This window comes from Parasteatoda tepidariorum, chromosome 7 (genome assembly GCF_982258835.1).
Source record: "Parasteatoda tepidariorum strain Cologne lab strain chromosome 7, Ptep-v5.0, whole genome shotgun sequence".
Taxonomy (NCBI): Eukaryota; Metazoa; Arthropoda; class Arachnida; order Araneae; family Theridiidae; genus Parasteatoda; species Parasteatoda tepidariorum.
This window is the reverse complement of record NC_141761.1, coordinates 62,641,403-62,660,121: the sequence shown is the minus strand read 5'-3', so window position 1 is coordinate 62,660,121 and position 18,719 is coordinate 62,641,403. Positions and strand designations below refer to the sequence as shown.

General features: G+C 35.4%; 5 protein-coding genes across 5 annotated transcripts in view; 1 reads left to right on the top strand and 4 right to left on the bottom strand.

The window, feature by feature from the left end:
- Positions 1-18,719, bottom strand: part of LOC107451565 (tonsoku-like protein) — a 52,224-nt gene that overhangs the window by 14,524 nt on the left and 18,981 nt on the right. The gene's annotated exons all lie outside the window — the stretch shown is intronic.
- On the bottom strand, positions 6,574-7,395 carry LOC147807189 (uncharacterized). Its single transcript, XM_087168813.1, has one exon. It carries the CDS (start codon positions 7,393-7,395, stop codon positions 6,574-6,576), a length of 822 nt encoding a protein of 273 aa, XP_087024939.1.
- Positions 8,624-9,445, top strand: LOC147807188 (uncharacterized). The gene has a single exon (XM_087168812.1). It carries the CDS (start codon positions 8,624-8,626, stop codon positions 9,443-9,445), a length of 822 nt encoding a protein of 273 aa, XP_087024938.1.
- Positions 13,461-13,973, bottom strand: LOC147807187 (uncharacterized). The gene has a single exon (XM_087168811.1). It carries the CDS (start codon positions 13,971-13,973, stop codon positions 13,461-13,463), a length of 513 nt encoding a protein of 170 aa, XP_087024937.1.
- Positions 14,123-14,944, bottom strand: LOC147807186 (uncharacterized). Its single transcript, XM_087168810.1, has one exon. It carries the CDS (start codon positions 14,942-14,944, stop codon positions 14,123-14,125), a length of 822 nt encoding a protein of 273 aa, XP_087024936.1.

Here is an 18,719-nt window from a genome sequence, read left to right as displayed (position 1 = left end):
TTGTAAAAGGTTACGACTGACAAATGTGCGGGGAGACCCCAATGGATTTCGAAATAAAAGATTGGTAGTTGTTTGTTCTATGAATTTCAAGTTGTTTGATGGAAGATAGTGAGTTATTTAGATTGTCTTGAAATTGGTTTAGGAAGTGGCATTTTTTTTGCAAGAAGGTGCAGTTTAGAAAGTAGTAGGTGAAAAATGGCATTTTTAGGAAGAGCTTTAAAAGTAGATTTGAAGTGTTTGGCGGAAGAGTTAGGAGAAACGGCAACGGAAGACATGAGAGTTACCGAATTAAAGAAGATTATATTGGCAAGTACGGAGTACGAAGAGGAGTTTGTGAAGGAATTATTAAAAAGAATAGTTAGTGGAAGAGAAGAAATAAAGCGCCAACAAAAAGAAGATGAAATTAGGCGACAAGAATATGAAATTAAGCAACAGGAAAGGGAAGACGAATTAAAGCGGCGAGAACAGGAAAGGGAAGATGAATTAAAGAGGCGAGAACAGGAAAGGGAAGGTGAATTAAAGCGGCGAGAACAGGAAAGGGAAGATGAATTAAAGCGGCAAGAAAGGGAATATGAATTGGAGAGGTTGAAGATAGAAGCTTCATTGGTACATACTGGTACTATAGGAGAGACGAGCAGCTCTCGAAATGAAGAAACAAGAGAACATGTACCTGGTGGATTGCAAAAATTAATGCGTACTTTTGATCCAAAAGAAGGTGATATAAGTTTTTATCTAATATTGTTTGAAAGACAAGCACGAAGAGTCCATATAAAAGAAGAAGATTGGGTAACGCATCTTGTTGGATTATTGCCTCTAGAAATGGCGAATTTAATTGCAAGGGAGCCTGAAGAAAAAGCAAATGATTATAAACATGTAAAATGTATGTTATTGAAAAGGTTTAAATTGAGCCCAGAAGCATTTAAAATAAAGTTTAAGAGACATTGTAAAGCGGCTGAGAGCACTTGGCGAGATTTTGGATTTGAATTGGCGAACTATTTTAACGAATGGGTTTCGGGACTAAAAATTAATGATTTCGACAGCCTGAAACAACTTGTCATTGTCGAACAGATAAAAGAACGAGTACCTGGAGACATACAAAATCATTTTATTGATGAGTGGAGTAGAATTTGCTCAGTTGACACACTTGCTGAGAAGTTAGATGAGTACGAGAATGCAAGGAAATATAACCAAACTACTAAATTCATTGCTTCTCAACCATATAGGAACTTATACCGGGAAAAACCAAACATGGTTAGTAGAAGATATCATACATTTGGTGAAGGATATAAACATGAGCATAACAACCATGGCAGAATTGATAAGCGGAGTTCTTCCCAAAATCCAGTCACATGTTTTAATTGTGGACGAGTAGGACACTTGGCACGATTTTGTCGAGATAATAAAGAGAGGAGAAGAAACATTGAAGGCAAAGTGGCCGAGGTTCAAGTATCGGAAGGGCAAGTATCCGAAGTTAAGGTACTCAGAAATGGAAATATCGAAAGCAAAGTAGTCACTGCAAGATTTAACGGTGAAGTCATGATAGGAAACAAAAAATGTAAAGGCGTTCAACCAAAAATAGCTGCCCTTAAGAAAGTTAGAATTTCATATAATGGAAATGAATACGAAGCTGTAGTAGATTCTGGTGCACAAATAAGTGTATTTAAAAACGATATAGTGGGTAAGGAAGTGGATTACAAAGGACATATAATACTACAACCTGCGTTTGGCGAAAGTCTAAAAGCTGAATTAAAAGAAGTGGAAATCGCTTTGGTAACGGAAGGATATATTACGCCTATAATTAAAACGATGATAGCAGCCGTCAATGGGTTAAATGCTGACATTTTGTTGGATGCGGAAACTTATGAGGCATTATTAGAACAAAAAAGAGTATACAATCCCAGTTTTACTGCTGCTATGAAGCTAAGATCAGATTCCCGAAAGGAGCAGTTATATATGAGTGCAAGTGACGGAGAAGAGCAGCAGGAGCCAACAGTAGGTGAATGCGGTGATAAAAAGAATGGAAATGAAACCGAACGATTCAAGATACAACAACAAAGTTGCGATACTCTCCAAGAAGCATGGAAATTGGGGAAGCAAAATAAAGAAGGGTATGTGATACAAAATAATATACTATGCCATGAAGAGCTGTTGGACGGGAATAGAATACAACAATTAGTAATTCCCGAAATTAGAAAAGGTAAAATACTAGAAATTGCCCACGAGTCAGTATTCGGAGCACATCTAGGAGCTCGTAAAACAATTCAAAGAATTAAATTTTCCTTTTATTGGCCAGGGATGGTCAAGGAAATTAAAGCTTATTGTAGCTCATGTCATGGGTGCCAAGGTAGAAGAGTTGTTCGTTCAGTAGACAAAATTCCGATAACACCTGTGTCACGTCCTGAACTTCCATTCCAAGTGGTGAACGTAGATCTAATTGGTCCTCTAGATCCAGTATCAGCACAAGGACATAAATATATCCTTTGTTTGATGGACCAACATTCAAGATGGCCTGAAGCAGTCCCGCTCAAATCGTTAACGGCAAGGAATACATGTGAAGCACTGCTCGAAATATTCTGTAGGACAGGAATTCCAGAAGTAATCGGGGTGGATAATGCGACAAATTTTACGGCAAGTTTAACGCAAGAGTTTTTGAAGGTTTTAGGAGCTTGTCCGCGATTTTCAACGCCATACCATCCGGAAGGGAACGGATTGATTGAAAGATGGAACCAAACTTTCAAAAATATGCTACATCACATTATTAGAGAAGTAGGAAGAAATTGGCATCGACATATACCATTTGTACTATGGGCTTATCGAGAAGTTCCAAATGCAACTACAGGAGTACCACCTTTTCTGCTAATGTACGGGAGAGAACCGAAAGGCCCGTTATCTATATTGAAGTCAATTTGGGCCGGAGATATGTTTTTACCTTTGAATATGAAAGGATCAGCGGAGGAATATTTAAAAGAGTTAAAAGGAAAATTAGAAATAGCAACCGAAAAGGCAAGGTTAACAAGTGATGTGCAACAAAGTAATTATGCCAAATATTACAATAGAAGGAAAAAATACCGGGAATTTGCGCCAGGAGATCAAGTACTTGTGCTAATGCATGATTCATCCAATTCATTATATGCCAGATGGATAGGTCCAGTAAAGGTAATTAGAAGAGTGAAACCGAATTCGTATTATTTGCAAATGCCTGAAGGAAATTTAAGATTATTGCATGTTAACAAAATGAGAGAATACAAAGCGAGAATTCAAACAGTTGGAGTTGTCTATGATATTGATGATGAATTTGGTGAAATATACGAAACACCAACTCTTCCTACAGATGTGGAAAGCTATGAAGCATTGAAAGGATTAAATTTGGATTACTTACCCAAAATGCAACAAAATCAATTGAAAGATCTTTTACATAGACGCAAAACGTTGGTTTCGGGGAAGATAAGGATAGCTAAAGTTGGGAAACATGCGATAAAGCTGAAAGCTGAGGAGGATACGATGAAACCAAAAACGTATAAGATACCAGAAAACTTAAAGGGGAAAGTGGATGCACAGATCAATGAATTGCTAGCGTTAGGACTGATTGAACCGGTGGTAAGTGAGATAGCACACCCGGTAGTATGTGTTCATAAGAAAGACGGAACAATCAGGTTATGCATTGATTTCAGAAGTTTGAATGCTCTTACCGTTCCGGATGCATATCCAATGCAAAATATGATGGAGTTGAATTTCTTAGTAGGAAAGAAGAAATTCATTACTGTGCTAGATATGTTGAAGGGATATTGGGCTATACCGATGGAGAACGGCAGCAAACACCTCACAGCATTCCGAACTCACCGAGGCCAGTACCAATGGAATGTATTACCCTTTGGATTAAGAAATGCTGCTGCAACCTACCAAAGAGCTATGTCTAAAGTGGTTCAGTCCATGTCTGATTTCACTTGTGCTTATATCGATGATTTAGCAGTATTTTCTGATACGTGGGAGGAACATTTGATTCATCTTGAAGAAGTTTTTAAGAGATTGGAATATTTTAATTTCTCCGTGAACTTGAGAAAGTGCGAATTTGCTAGACAAAAGGTTAAATACTTAGGACATATTATTGGTTCAGGTAAACATGCTCCTGACAAAGAACGAATAAGAGTAATACAGAAATTAGAGGCACCCAAAACCAAAAAACAACTGAGAAGTGCTTTGGGATTATGCAACTTTTACAGGCAGTATATTCCAAACTTCGCAAAGATTGCTCTTCCACTAACAGAGCTTACTAAAAAGAAAGTTCCTAATGAGATTACTTGGAGCGAAGAAGCTGAGAAGGCATTCAAGGAATTGAAGACGTCGCTATGTAAGATCGCAGAGTTACAAGTCCCAGACATAGAGAAACCATACTACTTGCATACGGATGCATATCAAAATGCGGTCGGATGTTGTTTAGGTCAGTTAGATGAAGAAGGAAATATTCGTCCCATAGCTTTCGGTAGCCAGAAGCTGAATTCAACTCAACAGAAATGGTCTACAATTGAAAGGGAAGCTTATGCTATTATTTGGGCTTTGCAGAGATTTGAAACCTTACTCTGTGGTGCTAAGATTATTTTATTAACTGATCATAATCCCCTAGTATTTCTGACGAGTGCGACACCCCAAAGCCCGAGGTTGCAGAGATGGGCGTTAGCCATTCAACGCCATGATATTGAGGCAAGTCACATCAAAGGATCGAAACTTAGTAATGCAGATGCATTGTCCAGACTGTAAATATAAACTAAAATAAGACTCTGAACATTTTTTCCTATTATTATTATTAGGTGATTAAAGTAAATACCTAGTGTTAAGTTAAACCTAAGATTCAGTGAATATTTGGGTGAATGTGAAACATAGTTTGTTTATGTGTAAAGTGTGACCCTTAAATTATTTGCCATATTCGATCTTTGGATCTAATATGACTCTGGGGGGAAGGTGTCAGGGTCACGTGATGTAATAACACGCATTTTCTGATGTTGCGAGCAAAAAGCTTGATATTATAGATATGATCATTTTTTGTTTTGGTTTTTGAACGATGGATGAAAAAGAATAATAAAATGGTGAATTAGTTTTGTAGAATTTTGCGTTATTTCTTTTGTAAAAGGTTACGACTGACACTAGGATTGAAGATTTTCATCACATTTTAAAAGATACAAACGTATATTCCAAAATTGATTTATTTAAAGCCTATTACCAAGTGCCTATAGCCGAAGAAGACAGATGTAAAACTGCAATTATTACTCCATTTGGGTTGTACGAATTCAATGTGATGAGCTTTGGCTTGAGGAATGCACCAGCAACTTTTCAAAGATTTGTAAATAAGGTTCTTTCTGGTCTTAATTTTGTTTTTCCCTACCTAGATGATATTTTAATCGCATCTGCTAGTGAGGAACAACACAGAACTCACTTAAAATTAGTGTTTGAAAGGTTGAATGATTATGGACTTCGTATTAACGTTTCCAAGTCTATCTTTGGAAAGGAAGAAATAGAATTCTTGGGTTATTTAATTACTCCTCAAGGCTCACGACCGTTACCCGACAAAGTTCAAACTATTGTTAATTACAAACTTCCGACCACCATTCACGAACTCAGAACATTTTTAGGCATGATTAATTTTTATCATCGATATTTAAGGAATGCATCAAAAAATCAATCTCTCCTTCATGATTACCTTAAAGGAGCACGAAAAAAAGACAAACGAAAAATTCAATGGACAGATGAGGCGAAAGAATATACTTTTTTGGAATACAATTTTGGAATATACGTTTGTATCTTTTAAAATGTGATGAAAATCTTCAATCCTAGGAATGGGGTATTGATCAGGAACTGTTCTAGCATTTAGCTGTCTGTAATCTCCACATGGGCGAAGAGTACCATCTTTTTTCAAAACCACATGCAATGGACTTGCCCATTGTGAACTGGAGGGTTTTATTATGTTATTATCCAACATGAATTGGAACTCTTGCTTTACTGTTGCCAGCCTTTGAGGATCTAGCTGTCGTGCTTTAGAATTTACAGGTGGACCATTCGTTTCGATGTGATGTTGAACATTATGTTTTACTCCTGATAAGAACAAATTTGGTTTGCATAAATCTGGATATTGTTTTAGTAGAGTATGAAATTTCGTCGAACTATTTACTGTAACGATATTATTGTTTTCGCTGAGGGAAGCAACTTCACCAGTTACCTTTAGTTGAGTTACTCCATCAATCAGTTTCTTGTTATGCAAATCAATTACTAATTTAAATTTGTTAAGGAAATCAGCTCCTAAAATACCTTTATTAATTTTGGCTACAATAAAAGGAAATTGAAATTCTCGCCTAAGTCCTAAATCAAGGGATAACATCTTTATACCATATGTTTCAATTTCGGTACCATTTGCTGCATACAATTTGTAATCCATGGATTGTTTATCTTTAGTTGAAGCGGGTAAAATGCTAACATCTGCCCCACTGTCCACTAAGAAACGCACTTTCGATTTTTTATCTCTTATAAATAAGCGAAATTGGCGACAATCAGGAATATTATTAACAGGAGAGCTTGTCGCATTCTCTACTGCACATCGGCGTTTCCCTGATTGGATGACCTATCAGTTGACCAACTACACGGCTGAGTACACTTATCCTTATGGCATTTGTTACCAAAACGAAAATGATAGAAGCAGTATTTCCCTCTAGGATTAAATTTTCCCTTAGAAGTACTTCGAGGTCGTCTGCGGCACTGAGAATCGTTCCTTAAACGTGGTCTCGATATATGATCAATAGTCATTTCAGCAATTCGCTGTTCAAGGGATTGGATTTTCATTAATAGTTCTTTATTCGAGAAATTATCAGCTGCTGATACGCCAAAAATCTCATTAGAAGGTGTCATATCTGAAATCTTGTCAGCCATGATCGCCAATTTGGGTAATTCTTCGTCACTAACAAGTATTATATTACGCATAGAATCTGGCAGTTTTTCTAACCATAATGTTTTGATTAAATTTTCGGACACATCAGATGTTGCGACAGATTTTAGTTTTTGTAACAATTGGCTTGGCTTTAGATTACCTAGTTCAATTCCAGTTATAAGTTTTTTTATTCGAGTACTTTCACTTTCTTTAAATAAATCTAGAAGCCTTGTTTTGGATTCTGAATATTTCGTGTCGGAATTGCTTGTTACAATATCCCAAATATTTTCAACATATTTCGGTTCTAACTGCGATGCTAAATAGTTAAATTTGGTTTCCTCAGAAAGAATTCCACTAATTTTAAACTGGGCTTCCACTTGGAAAAACCAAATTTCAGGACGATCAATCCAAAACGGCGGAATTTTTACACTTACTTTGCATAGTTCATTTGTAGAATCTTTAACAACTTTCTCGTCATCAGGCATACTTATTTCTATAATCCGGGTCACCAGCCTGTCTTGCTCCCAATATACATTCCTATATAACTGAAAAGAGGAGGAGAGGGAAGGGAGAAGGGCTAAAGGCATGAAACCGGTCTCTTCCCAGATGGCGTATTCGAGTGTTGCGATCGCGAATTCTCACAAATACTTTTAAAATTTCCCCGATGCATTAGTTTGTAACTATGTTCATTGAAGTTTTCAATTCAATATATTTTTCTAACTTAAAAGTATTTAATCTATTTTAAAATAAGGACAGAAAACGTACTTTCTTCTCCTATGACTCTAAACACGTTCATTGTGAAAGCAGGTGAAGAATTGCCACAGACAGTTGTTATTGTTAATTTACGTCACACTAGAGTTGCACAATGGGGTATTGGCGACGGTCTGGGAAACATCCCGGAGGATGATCCGAAGACATGCCATCACAATTTTGATCCTCTGCGGAGGGGATGGCACCCCCGCTTCGGTAGCCCGACGACCTGCGCGCGACGTCGAGCACTTTACGGTAGCACAGTTTAACGAGGACCAATATCGCACACCGTTGGGCCATAGATAGAGAGTTCTGCTTTACGCCACCTGTAGCCCATTTCGATCGACAATCTTTTCCCCACTAAACGCTAACGCTGTCTCCAATTTCATCTCTTTTCTTCCATGAAAGCTACAAGCACATTTATACTACTACTACTTTTGTATTTGTTTATCTTTATATTTAAAAATTGCGCCGAATTTGTATTACCAGAGACTACAATAGGGATATTCACCTTTATATCTGTGATGGTTACTTATTTATTTAAAAAGAATGTGTTGCTTTGAGGTATTGCATATTTTAATATTTGCTATATTGTTTTTGAGGCCATTAATTTATTTCGATTGATTTAAATTGGGGGAAGGGTTACTATTATATGTCAGTATTTTGCTTATTAGCAATATGATTTGCAGTTTTGCTTATAAATAGATCATAAGTTAAATACTTTTAAGTTAGAAAAATATATTGAATTGAAAACTTCAATGAACATAGTTACAAACTAATGCATCGGGGAAATTTTAAAAGTATTTGTGAGAATTCGCGATCGCAACACTCGAATACGCCATCTGGGAAGAGACCGGTTTCATGCCTTTAGCCCTTCTCCCTTCCCTCTCCTCCTCTTTTCAGTTATATAGGAATGTATATTGGGAGCAAGACAGGCTGGTGACCCGGATTATAGAAATAAGTATGCCTGATGACGAGAAAGTTGTTAAAGATTCTACAAATGAACTATGCAAAGTAAGTGTAAAAATTCCGCCGTTTTGGATTGATCGTCCTGAAATTTGGTTTTTCCAAGTGGAAGCCCAGTTTAAAATTAGTGGAATTCTTTCTGAGGAAACCAAATTTAACTATTTAGCATCGCAGTTAGAACCGAAATATGTTGAAAATATTTGGGATATTGTAACAAGCAATTCCGACACGAAATATTCAGAATCCAAAACAAGGCTTCTAGATTTATTTAAAGAAAGTGAAAGTACTCGAATAAAAAAACTTATAACTGGAATTGAACTAGGTAATCTAAAGCCAAGCCAATTGTTACAAAAACTAAAATCTGTCGCAACATCTGATGTGTCCGAAAATTTAATCAAAACATTATGGTTAGAAAAACTGCCAGATTCTATGCGTAATATAATACTTGTTAGTGACGAAGAATTACCCAAATTGGCGATCATGGCTGACAAGATTTCAGATATGACACCTTCTAATGAGATTTTTGGCGTATCAGCAGCTGATAATTTCTCGAATAAAGAACTATTAATGAAAATCCAATCCCTTGAACAGCGAATTGCTGAAATGACTATTGATCATATATCGAGACCACGTTTAAGGAACGATTCTCAGTGCCGCAGACGACCTCGAAGTACTTCTAAGGGAAAATTTAATCCTAGAGGGAAATACTGCTTCTATCATTTTCGTTTTGGTAACAAATGCCATAAGGATAAGTGTACTCAGCCGTGTAGTTGGTCAACTGATAGGTCATCCAATCAGGGAAACGCCGATGTGCAGTAGAGAATGCGACAAGCTCTCCTGTTAATAATATTCCTGATTGTCGCCAATTTCGCTTATTTATAAGAGATAAAAAATCGAAAGTGCGTTTCTTAGTGGACAGTGGGGCAGATGTTAGCATTTTACCCGCTTCAACTAAAGATAAACAATCCATGGATTACAAATTGTATGCAGCAAATGGTACCGAAATTGAAACATATGGTATAAAGATGTTATCCCTTGATTTAGGACTTAGGCGAGAATTTCAATTTCCTTTTATAGTAGCCAAAATTAATAAAGGTATTTTAGGAGCTGATTTCCTTAACAAATTTAAATTAGTAATTGATTTGCATAACAAGAAACTGATTGATGGAGTAACTCAACTAAAGGTAACTGGTGAAGTTGCTTCCCTCAGCGAAAACAATAATATCGTTACAGTAAATAGTTCGACGAAATTTCATACTCTACTAAAACAATATCCAGATTTATGCAAACCAAATTTGTTCTTATCAGGAGTAAAACATAATGTTCAACATCACATCGAAACGAATGGTCCACCTGTAAATTCTAAAGCACGACAGCTAGATCCTCAAAGGCTGGCAACAGTAAAGCAAGAGTTCCAATTCATGTTGGATAATAACATAATAAAACCCTCCAGTTCACAATGGGCAAGTCCATTGCATGTGGTTTTGAAAAAAGATGGTACTCTTCGCCCATGTGGAGATTACAGACAGCTAAATGCTAGAACAGTTCCTGATCAATACCCCATTCCTAGGATTGAAGATTTTCATCACATTTTAAAAGATACAAACGTATATTCCAAAATTGATTTATTTAAAGCCTATTACCAAGTGCCTATAGCCGAAGAAGACAGATGTAAAACTGCAATTATTACTCCATTTGGGTTGTACGAATTCAATGTGATGAGCTTTGGCTTGAGGAATGCACCAGCAACTTTTCAAAGATTTGTAAATAAGGTTCTTTCTGGTCTTAATTTTGTTTTTCCCTACCTAGATGATATTCTAATCGCATCTGCTAGTGAGGAACAACACAGAACTCACTTAAAATTAGTGTTTGAAAGGTTGAATGATTATGGACTTCGTATTAACGTTTCCAAGTCTATCTTTGGAAAGGAAGAAATAGAATTCTTGGGTTATTTAATTACTCCTCAAGGCTCACGACCGTTACCCGACAAAGTTCAAACTATTGTTAATTACAAACTTCCGACCACCATTCACGAACTCAGAACATTTTTAGGCATGATTAATTTTTATCATCGATATTTAAGGAATGCATCAAAAAATCAATCTCTCCTTCATGATTACCTTAAAGGAGCACGAAAAAAAGACAAACGAAAAATTCAATGGACAGATGAGGCGAAAGAACAGTTTCAACGATGCAAAGATGATTTGGTCAATATAACACTCTTAACATTTCCGAATTCTGAACTACCTCTGTCACTATATACGGATGCTTCAGATTCGGCAATCGGAGCAGTAATTCAACAATTTGAAGACAATGGATGGAAACCTATCGCATTTTACTCTAAAAAATTAAACGAAGCGCAAAAGCATTACAGCACTTACGATAGAGAACTGCTAGGAATTTATCTCTCCATCAAACACTTCAGATATTTACTGGAAGGAAGAACATTTAAAATATTCACAGACCATAAACCCATAATTTTTGCATTTAAACAAAAACCTGAAAAAGCATCACCTCGTCAACTTAGACATTTACAATACATTTCAGAATTTTCAACTGATATACAACACATTGAAGGTCGAGACAACATCGTTGCAGATACTTTATCAAGAATTGACGAAATTTCTTTGATTGACTACGATAAAATAGCAATTGAACAAAATATGGATAAAGAATTTCAAAATTTAAGGACATCACCAACTTCCCTGAACTTCAAGCAGTATCCGCTACCTTCGGGAAAGTCTTTGTGGTGTGAAACTTCAACGAATAGCATTAGACCGTATATCCCTGAAATGTATCGCATGAAAATATTTCAGCAAATGCATGGCGTATCCCATCCTGGCATTAAATCATCTGTAAAGCTCTTAACGTCAAAATTTATCTGGCCAAGTATCCGTAAAGATGTGCAGCTTTGGACTCGATCTTGCATGGCTTGCCAAAAGAATAAAGTAAATCGACACACCAAATCAAGTTTTGGTGAATTCCAACTTCCTTCAGAAAGGTTTAGTGACGTCCATATTGATCTCATTGGACCCCTACCACCATCAAATGGAAATATTTACTGTCTTACTTGTATTGACCGGTACTCTAACTGGATGGAAGTAATTCCGTTAAACAACATGTCAGCAGAAACAGTTGCCAAAGCGTTTTATTCTAATTGGATTTCAAGATTTGGTACCCCATGTCGTCTTGTTACAGATCGTGGAGCGCAATTTAGTTCTGAGCTGTTCACCGCCTTATCTAAAATGTGTGGAATAAAATTACAACATACAACTGCTTATCATCCACAGGCTAATGGGAAGGTCGAACGCCTCCACAGATCTATTAAGACAGCGTTAATGGCACACAATAACCTAGCCTGGAGTGAAACACTTCCTACTGTTCTTCTTGGATTACGCACAGCTATGCAAGAAGATGCAACATACACCATTTCTCAAATGGTTTATGGACAAAATATACGATTACCTGGAGAATTTTTTGAAGAGAACATAACTCCAACCACACCTGAAGGTTTTGTCAGGCAGCTTAAAAAAACTATGGAAGAAATGGGACCAAGAACAGTGTCAAATAAATATGTCCAGAAAATATTTGTACCTAAAGATTTAAAAACAGCATCTCATGTGTTTATTCGCAAAGACAGAGTTAAAAAGCAATTGGAACCTCCATATGATGGTCCTTTTCAAGTCGTTGACAAAAAAGAAAAATATTTTACTGTAAAAATCAAAAACAGAGACGTTACAGTGTCTGTTGATAGATTAAAACCTGCATATTTCTTGCAAATACCAGACGTTACTACAGGACAATCTACAAAGACAATAAGACAACCTGCCGAACCTCCACCAGACTTACCTCCTGAAATAAAAAAACTTCCTGAAAAACAATCACGTATAGGACGGACAATTAAAGTTCCTGTGCGATTTCGAGACTAGAACTTATAAATATATATATGAAATTTGGTTTTTCCAAGTGGAAGCCCAGTTTAAAATTAGTGGAATTCTTTCTGAGGAAACCAAATTTAACTATTTAGCATCGCAGTTAGAACCGAAATATGTTGAAAATATTTGGGATATTGTAACAAGCAATTCCGACACGAAATATTCAGAATCCAAAACAAGGCTTCTAGATTTATTTAAAGAAAGTGAAAGTACTCGAATAAAAAAACTTATAACTGGAATTGAACTAGGTAATCTAAAGCCAAGCCAATTGTTACAAAAACTAAAATCTGTCGCAACATCTGATGTGTCCGAAAATTTAATCAAAACATTATGGTTAGAAAAACTGCCAGATTCTATGCGTAATATAATACTTGTTAGTGACGAAGAATTACCCAAATTGGCGATCATGGCTGACAAGATTTCAGATATGACACCTTCTAATGAGATTTTTGGCGTATCAGCAGCTGATAATTTCTCGAATAAAGAACTATTAATGAAAATCCAATCCCTTGAACAGCGAATTGCTGAAATGACTATTGATCATATATCGAGACCACGTTTAAGGAACGATTCTCAGTGCCGCAGACGACCTCGAAGTACTTCTAAGGGAAAATTTAATCCTAGAGGGAAATACTGCTTCTATCATTTTCGTTTTGGTAACAAATGCCATAAGGATAAGTGTACTCAGCCGTGTAGTTGGTCAACTGATAGGTCATCCAATCAGGGAAACGCCGATGTGCAGTAGAGAATGCGACAAGCTCTCCTGTTAATAATATTCCTGATTGTCGCCAATTTCGCTTATTTATAAGAGATAAAAAATCGAAAGTGCGTTTCTTAGTGGACAGTGGGGCAGATGTTAGCATTTTACCCGCTTCAACTAAAGATAAACAATCCATGGATTACAAATTGTATGCAGCCCATTGTGAACTGGAGGGTTTTATTATGTTATTATCCAACATGAATTGGAACTCTTGCTTTACTGTTGCCAGCCTTTGAGGATCTAGCTGTCGTGCTTTAGAATTTACAGGTGGACCATTCGTTTCGATGTGATGTTGAACATTATGTTTTACTCCTGATAAGAACAAATTTGGTTTGCATAAATCTGGATATTGTTTTAGTAGAGTATGAAATTTCGTCGAACTATTTACTGTAACGATATTATTGTTTTCGCTGAGGGAAGCAACTTCACCAGTTACCTTTAGTTGAGTTACTCCATCAATCAGTTTCTTGTTATGCAAATCAATTACTAATTTAAATTTGTTAAGGAAATCAGCTCCTAAAATACCTTTATTAATTTTGGCTACAATAAAAGGAAATTGAAATTCTCGCCTAAGTCCTAAATCAAGGGATAACATCTTTATACCATATGTTTCAATTTCGGTACCATTTGCTGCATACAATTTGTAATCCATGGATTGTTTATCTTTAGTTGAAGCGGGTAAAATGCTAACATCTGCCCCACTGTCCACTAAGAAACGCACTTTCGATTTTTTATCTCTTATAAATAAGCGAAATTGGCGACAATCAGGAATATTATTAACAGGAGAGCTTGTCGCATTCTCTACTGCACATCGGCGTTTCCCTGATTGGATGACCTATCAGTTGACCAACTACACGGCTGAGTACACTTATCCTTATGGCATTTGTTACCAAAACGAAAATGATAGAAGCAGTATTTCCCTCTAGGATTAAATTTTCCCTTAGAAGTACTTCGAGGTCGTCTGCGGCACTGAGAATCGTTCCTTAAACGTGGTCTCGATATATGATCAATAGTCATTTCAGCAATTCGCTGTTCAAGGGATTGGATTTTCATTAATAGTTCTTTATTCGAGAAATTATCAGCTGCTGATACGCCAAAAATCTCATTAGAAGGTGTCATATCTGAAATCTTGTCAGCCATGATCGCCAATTTGGGTAATTCTTCGTCACTAACAAGTATTATATTACGCATAGAATCTGGCAGTTTTTCTAACCATAATGTTTTGATTAAATTTTCGGACACATCAGATGTTGCGACAGATTTTAGTTTTTGTAACAATTGGCTTGGCTTTAGATTACCTAGTTCAATTCCAGTTATAAGTTTTTTTATTCGAGTACTTTCACTTTCTTTAAATAAATCTAGAAGCCTTGTTTTGGATTCTGAATATTTCGTGTCGGAATTGCTTGTTACAATATCCCAAATATTTTCAACATATTTCGGTTCTAACTGCGATGCTAAATAGTTAAATTTGGTTTCCTCAGAAAGAATTCCACTTATTTTAAACTGGGCTTCCACTTGGAAAAACCAAATTTCAGGACGATCAATCCAAAACGGCGGAATTTTTACACTTACTTTGCATAGTTCATTTGTAGAATCTTTAACAACTTTCTCGTCATCAGGCATACTTATTTCTATAATCCGGGTCACCAGTTATTGGGAGCAAGACAGGCCAATATTAATTGTATCGTTTTTGTTGTTTGGATTTAATATAATAATATTCTACGTCCAGATATTTTTTACAAAAGATTTTTATTTTCGCTTTTCTGCAACTCTTGCATTCCATCATTTTTTTGTTGTCATCGCAACCAATGTTGCCACAACCCACAACACTAATTAAAACATACTTATGCTCTACAGAGTAAGCTATAAGCCACAACATGTACTACGATATTTTTCCTTTTCTTAATATTTTTCCTTTTTACTTAATAAAAATATTTTTTAAAATTTCCATGATACTTTTCTTTAGAACTATGTTTAATGTAGATTTCAGTTCCATATAGTTTTTCAAGTTAAAAGATTTTAATCTATATGAAAATCAAGAGAGAAACTAACGTACTTCCTTCCTCTATGAATTTCCACACGCTAATGGGGAAAGCATGTGAAGTGTTGCCATAGGAAAAGAGTTCTGCTCTACGCCACCTGCAGCCCATTTCGATCGCCAATTAAGTACTATGTGAATTTTAAGTACACTCCCTCACAACTGAGAAGAAGAGGAAAGGAGAAGGATCAAGCCTTGGAACCGGTCTTATCCCAGAGGCCGTATTTTAAAATTGCGATAGCGAGAACTAGGTGGTTTGATTTTTTAGTGGCGGTTGTGTCCATAAGTTGTGAGAAAGACAAAGCCACTTGGCCGAGATACTTTCGAAGATTAACTGTCTAAGATTCATATATCGAACATTGGTACTGGACATTTTATTAACGACACTAGAGCTGCTCACAGCTAGACCTAGTATGACTAGACCTTTGGTAAATGTCGAAAATATATACTAGGTCTAGTTAAGTGCTACTTCCCGGTATACATTTGCCCCGTATACCTTAAACTGATGTTTTTTTTAAGGTCACGTGCCATTGCCCGGTTCATACACGGAATTCTTTTCACGATCTCTCCCCCCCCCCTTCACGCTCCTCCAGCAGGTACAAAATTGCTGGAACCCCGACCGATATTTGTCAACAGAACCTCTTTGCGTTCAAAACGTTCTTTAAAGATAAAAAAAAAAAGTAATCCATTCTAACTGTCTTCTGTAAAGCCTAATAAGCAATTCTTTCTTTTTTGATGACCCTAGTTAAGTTTTTGTTTCAGAAAACCCCGCCAAAATTTGGCTTCCAATATGTTGGCGCCAAATAAGGCGATATTTTGCTAAGCTAATGCTCTCACCAGCAACGTTTTCTCGATATCAAGCTCAATTTCCCCTTTATTTCTCTTTCTAAATTTTCTAAGTCGGTTTGTATTATGGAATCGTCCTGTCCCTAGTCGCTAGTCAAAAAATACATAAAAAATATTGTCACTCTTGTATGCCAGACGTTTAAGTAGGTAAAACTACAACATTTTACTAGAATGTATTGATAAATGGCTGAAGGAAATTTTAAATTTTAATAAATGACAATTAACAAAAATTCAGAGCATTTCAAGCTTCTAATTTCTTATAAATTAATTACGATGTTGCATTGCATTATGATTCAATGATGATTTGTAAATAAATATATTTTTGCAATATCCGTAAACTTTTTCAAAAAAATAAATAAATTATGTTAAAATTTTTGAAGCAATTTTATGCATCTGAGAGGTCAGAAATGAGAAATATTTTAAAATTATTCTTTCAAATACTAGTATAGTTCGAATCCATAATCAATTTCCATCATCAACAGAAAAAAAATGAGCTCTTACGAACATAAAATTATCTTTGAATTTGTATTGACCTTCAAGGACAGCAAATTTGAAGCTAATATTATAACATCAGTCTAATCATGCCTTTTGATAATTTTTAAGAATAAAATAAAATTCATGCCAGAAATGTAAATGCAAAGAAAAAGATTCAAAGCCTGTTTTAAAAAGTCAGAATGCTTAAACCGATTAATTAAAAATTTTGAGTTTTATCATATAAAATTATGTATTTGAATGTATTATAAATATTTTTTTTTGTAATTTTTGATAATTAAAAAATTAAATAATGGCGAATCTAAGAAAGAATTTTCCGTAATTAAATTATTTCTGCTTTATTTTTTATAATTCTTTTCCTTATTATTTTTTTAATAATTGAAAACATAGAATTTTTCTGGAGCGCAAGAAGCAGAAAAACTCTAAAAAAAAACGAAGAATTTTTGATAGTCTATATGTCATCCTATTTAGATAGCCTAAAACAGGAACCTATCAAAAAAGGGTAAGCTTGATATTATTTTTTGTTCTATTGAAAATGAAATATTCTAATAAATTTGTGGTACACAAAAACAACACTTTCTCCAACGTATTTTGATTTTTTACAAACTACCTGAAAACACTTTCTTCCTACAGGATAAAGGAATCAAGGCATCGATTTTAATCAACACTACGAAATCATGAAGAAAATTAAATAACATATATCGACATAATTAATTAAACTTATATAATTCCATTTTTTTTTAAAATTTGTCATATTTTGGTGACTTAACGTTATTTGAGTGAGCAAAACATTTTTTTAAATGTTCATCTCATTAATATAAAGATTAACTATATTTAGTTTCCTTTCGTACGATGCTATTGGTTTGAGAGCAACTTATAACAATAAAAATTTATCAGAATCAAACAATTTTCTCCGGCGCTTATCGCTTTAAGAAAACCGTAAAAATGCTATTACCACGGAACTAACTTATGTTTGGTGTACCAACCTATGCTATACTAATGACCTATATTCATAAATAGCACCTATAACCGATATTAATACTGGTGATACTTACTACCTCCTCTGAACGGACTAAATGAAATTTTGTCAGTTCGATTGAAAGGATTTTTAGGTTCATGGGCTGAAATTCTCTTTTTCAGCTGCGTCCAACTTTCAGGACAAATGGTTCTGTATTTATAAGAGAGACAAACATACAGACGCACACAAACTCTACCTTTTATTAATATAGATTTATATAAAAGAATTTTACGATAGCTTAAAACAGAAGAAGAGTGTTACAGAGTGAACAATAATTGTTTGCTAAAACAGTTAGTAGTCGAAGTAGAAGTATATAGTGTCTGTAATGAATACTATATTTTACGGTTTCCTCATTTAAATTAAACAGTAAGTCATCGGTATTTCATGTGAAAATTTTTCTTGCAATCGAATCGATCTTTGTCTTATAATAATATTTAAATAAGTGTATGGAACAGGTGCACACTGTGAGAACAATTCATTCATGGGCAGTTGGGAAGAAAATAATGGTAGAAAATAATATGCGCAATTTATGCTTGTAATATTTCCAGCAAAACTTTTTTCTGTTGATAATATTAAACTATTTCACAAAATGCCAGTAACCGAAATAGTTTAACTCGTAACCTTAATGGTTATTAGAATTCTTCTGAGGAATTCACAAACCTTCCCCCTAAAAGACAGTAGCCTTTTTGAAATCAACCTTTAAACTTTCAGAGGAATTCAGAATTCTTCCATTTAAAGTCAGTATAAATCAGCAACTATGAGTAAGGGCTGACTTGTGTTTCTTCAAATCACATCTAACCGTAGAATTTGGCCTAGTTAGTTGACCTAGTAGTGACATCTAGCGTAAGAAGTTGAAAATAGTAGAGTTTGTTATCCAGTGAGTCGGGTGGCGATGAACAGAACTGTGGTGTTTCCATCCATGTCTGCTTGAGTGTTCTTCTAGTTCAAATTCATCACTTGAGAAATGTATGAAGTAGCGGTAACTTAGCTCATTTGGTTAAGAC

What these genes read in the sequence shown, in the direction of transcription:
- LOC147807187 (XM_087168811.1), bottom strand. Translation starts at nt 13,973, where the DNA reads ATGGATTACAAATTGTATGCAGCAAATGGTACCGAAATTGAAACATAT.
- LOC147807189 (XM_087168813.1), bottom strand. Translation starts at nt 7,395, where the DNA reads ATGCCTGATGACGAGAAAGTTGTTAAAGATTCTACAAATGAACTATGC.
- LOC147807188 (XM_087168812.1), top strand. Translation starts at nt 8,624, where the DNA reads ATGCCTGATGACGAGAAAGTTGTTAAAGATTCTACAAATGAACTATGC.
- LOC147807186 (XM_087168810.1), bottom strand. Translation starts at nt 14,944, where the DNA reads ATGCCTGATGACGAGAAAGTTGTTAAAGATTCTACAAATGAACTATGC.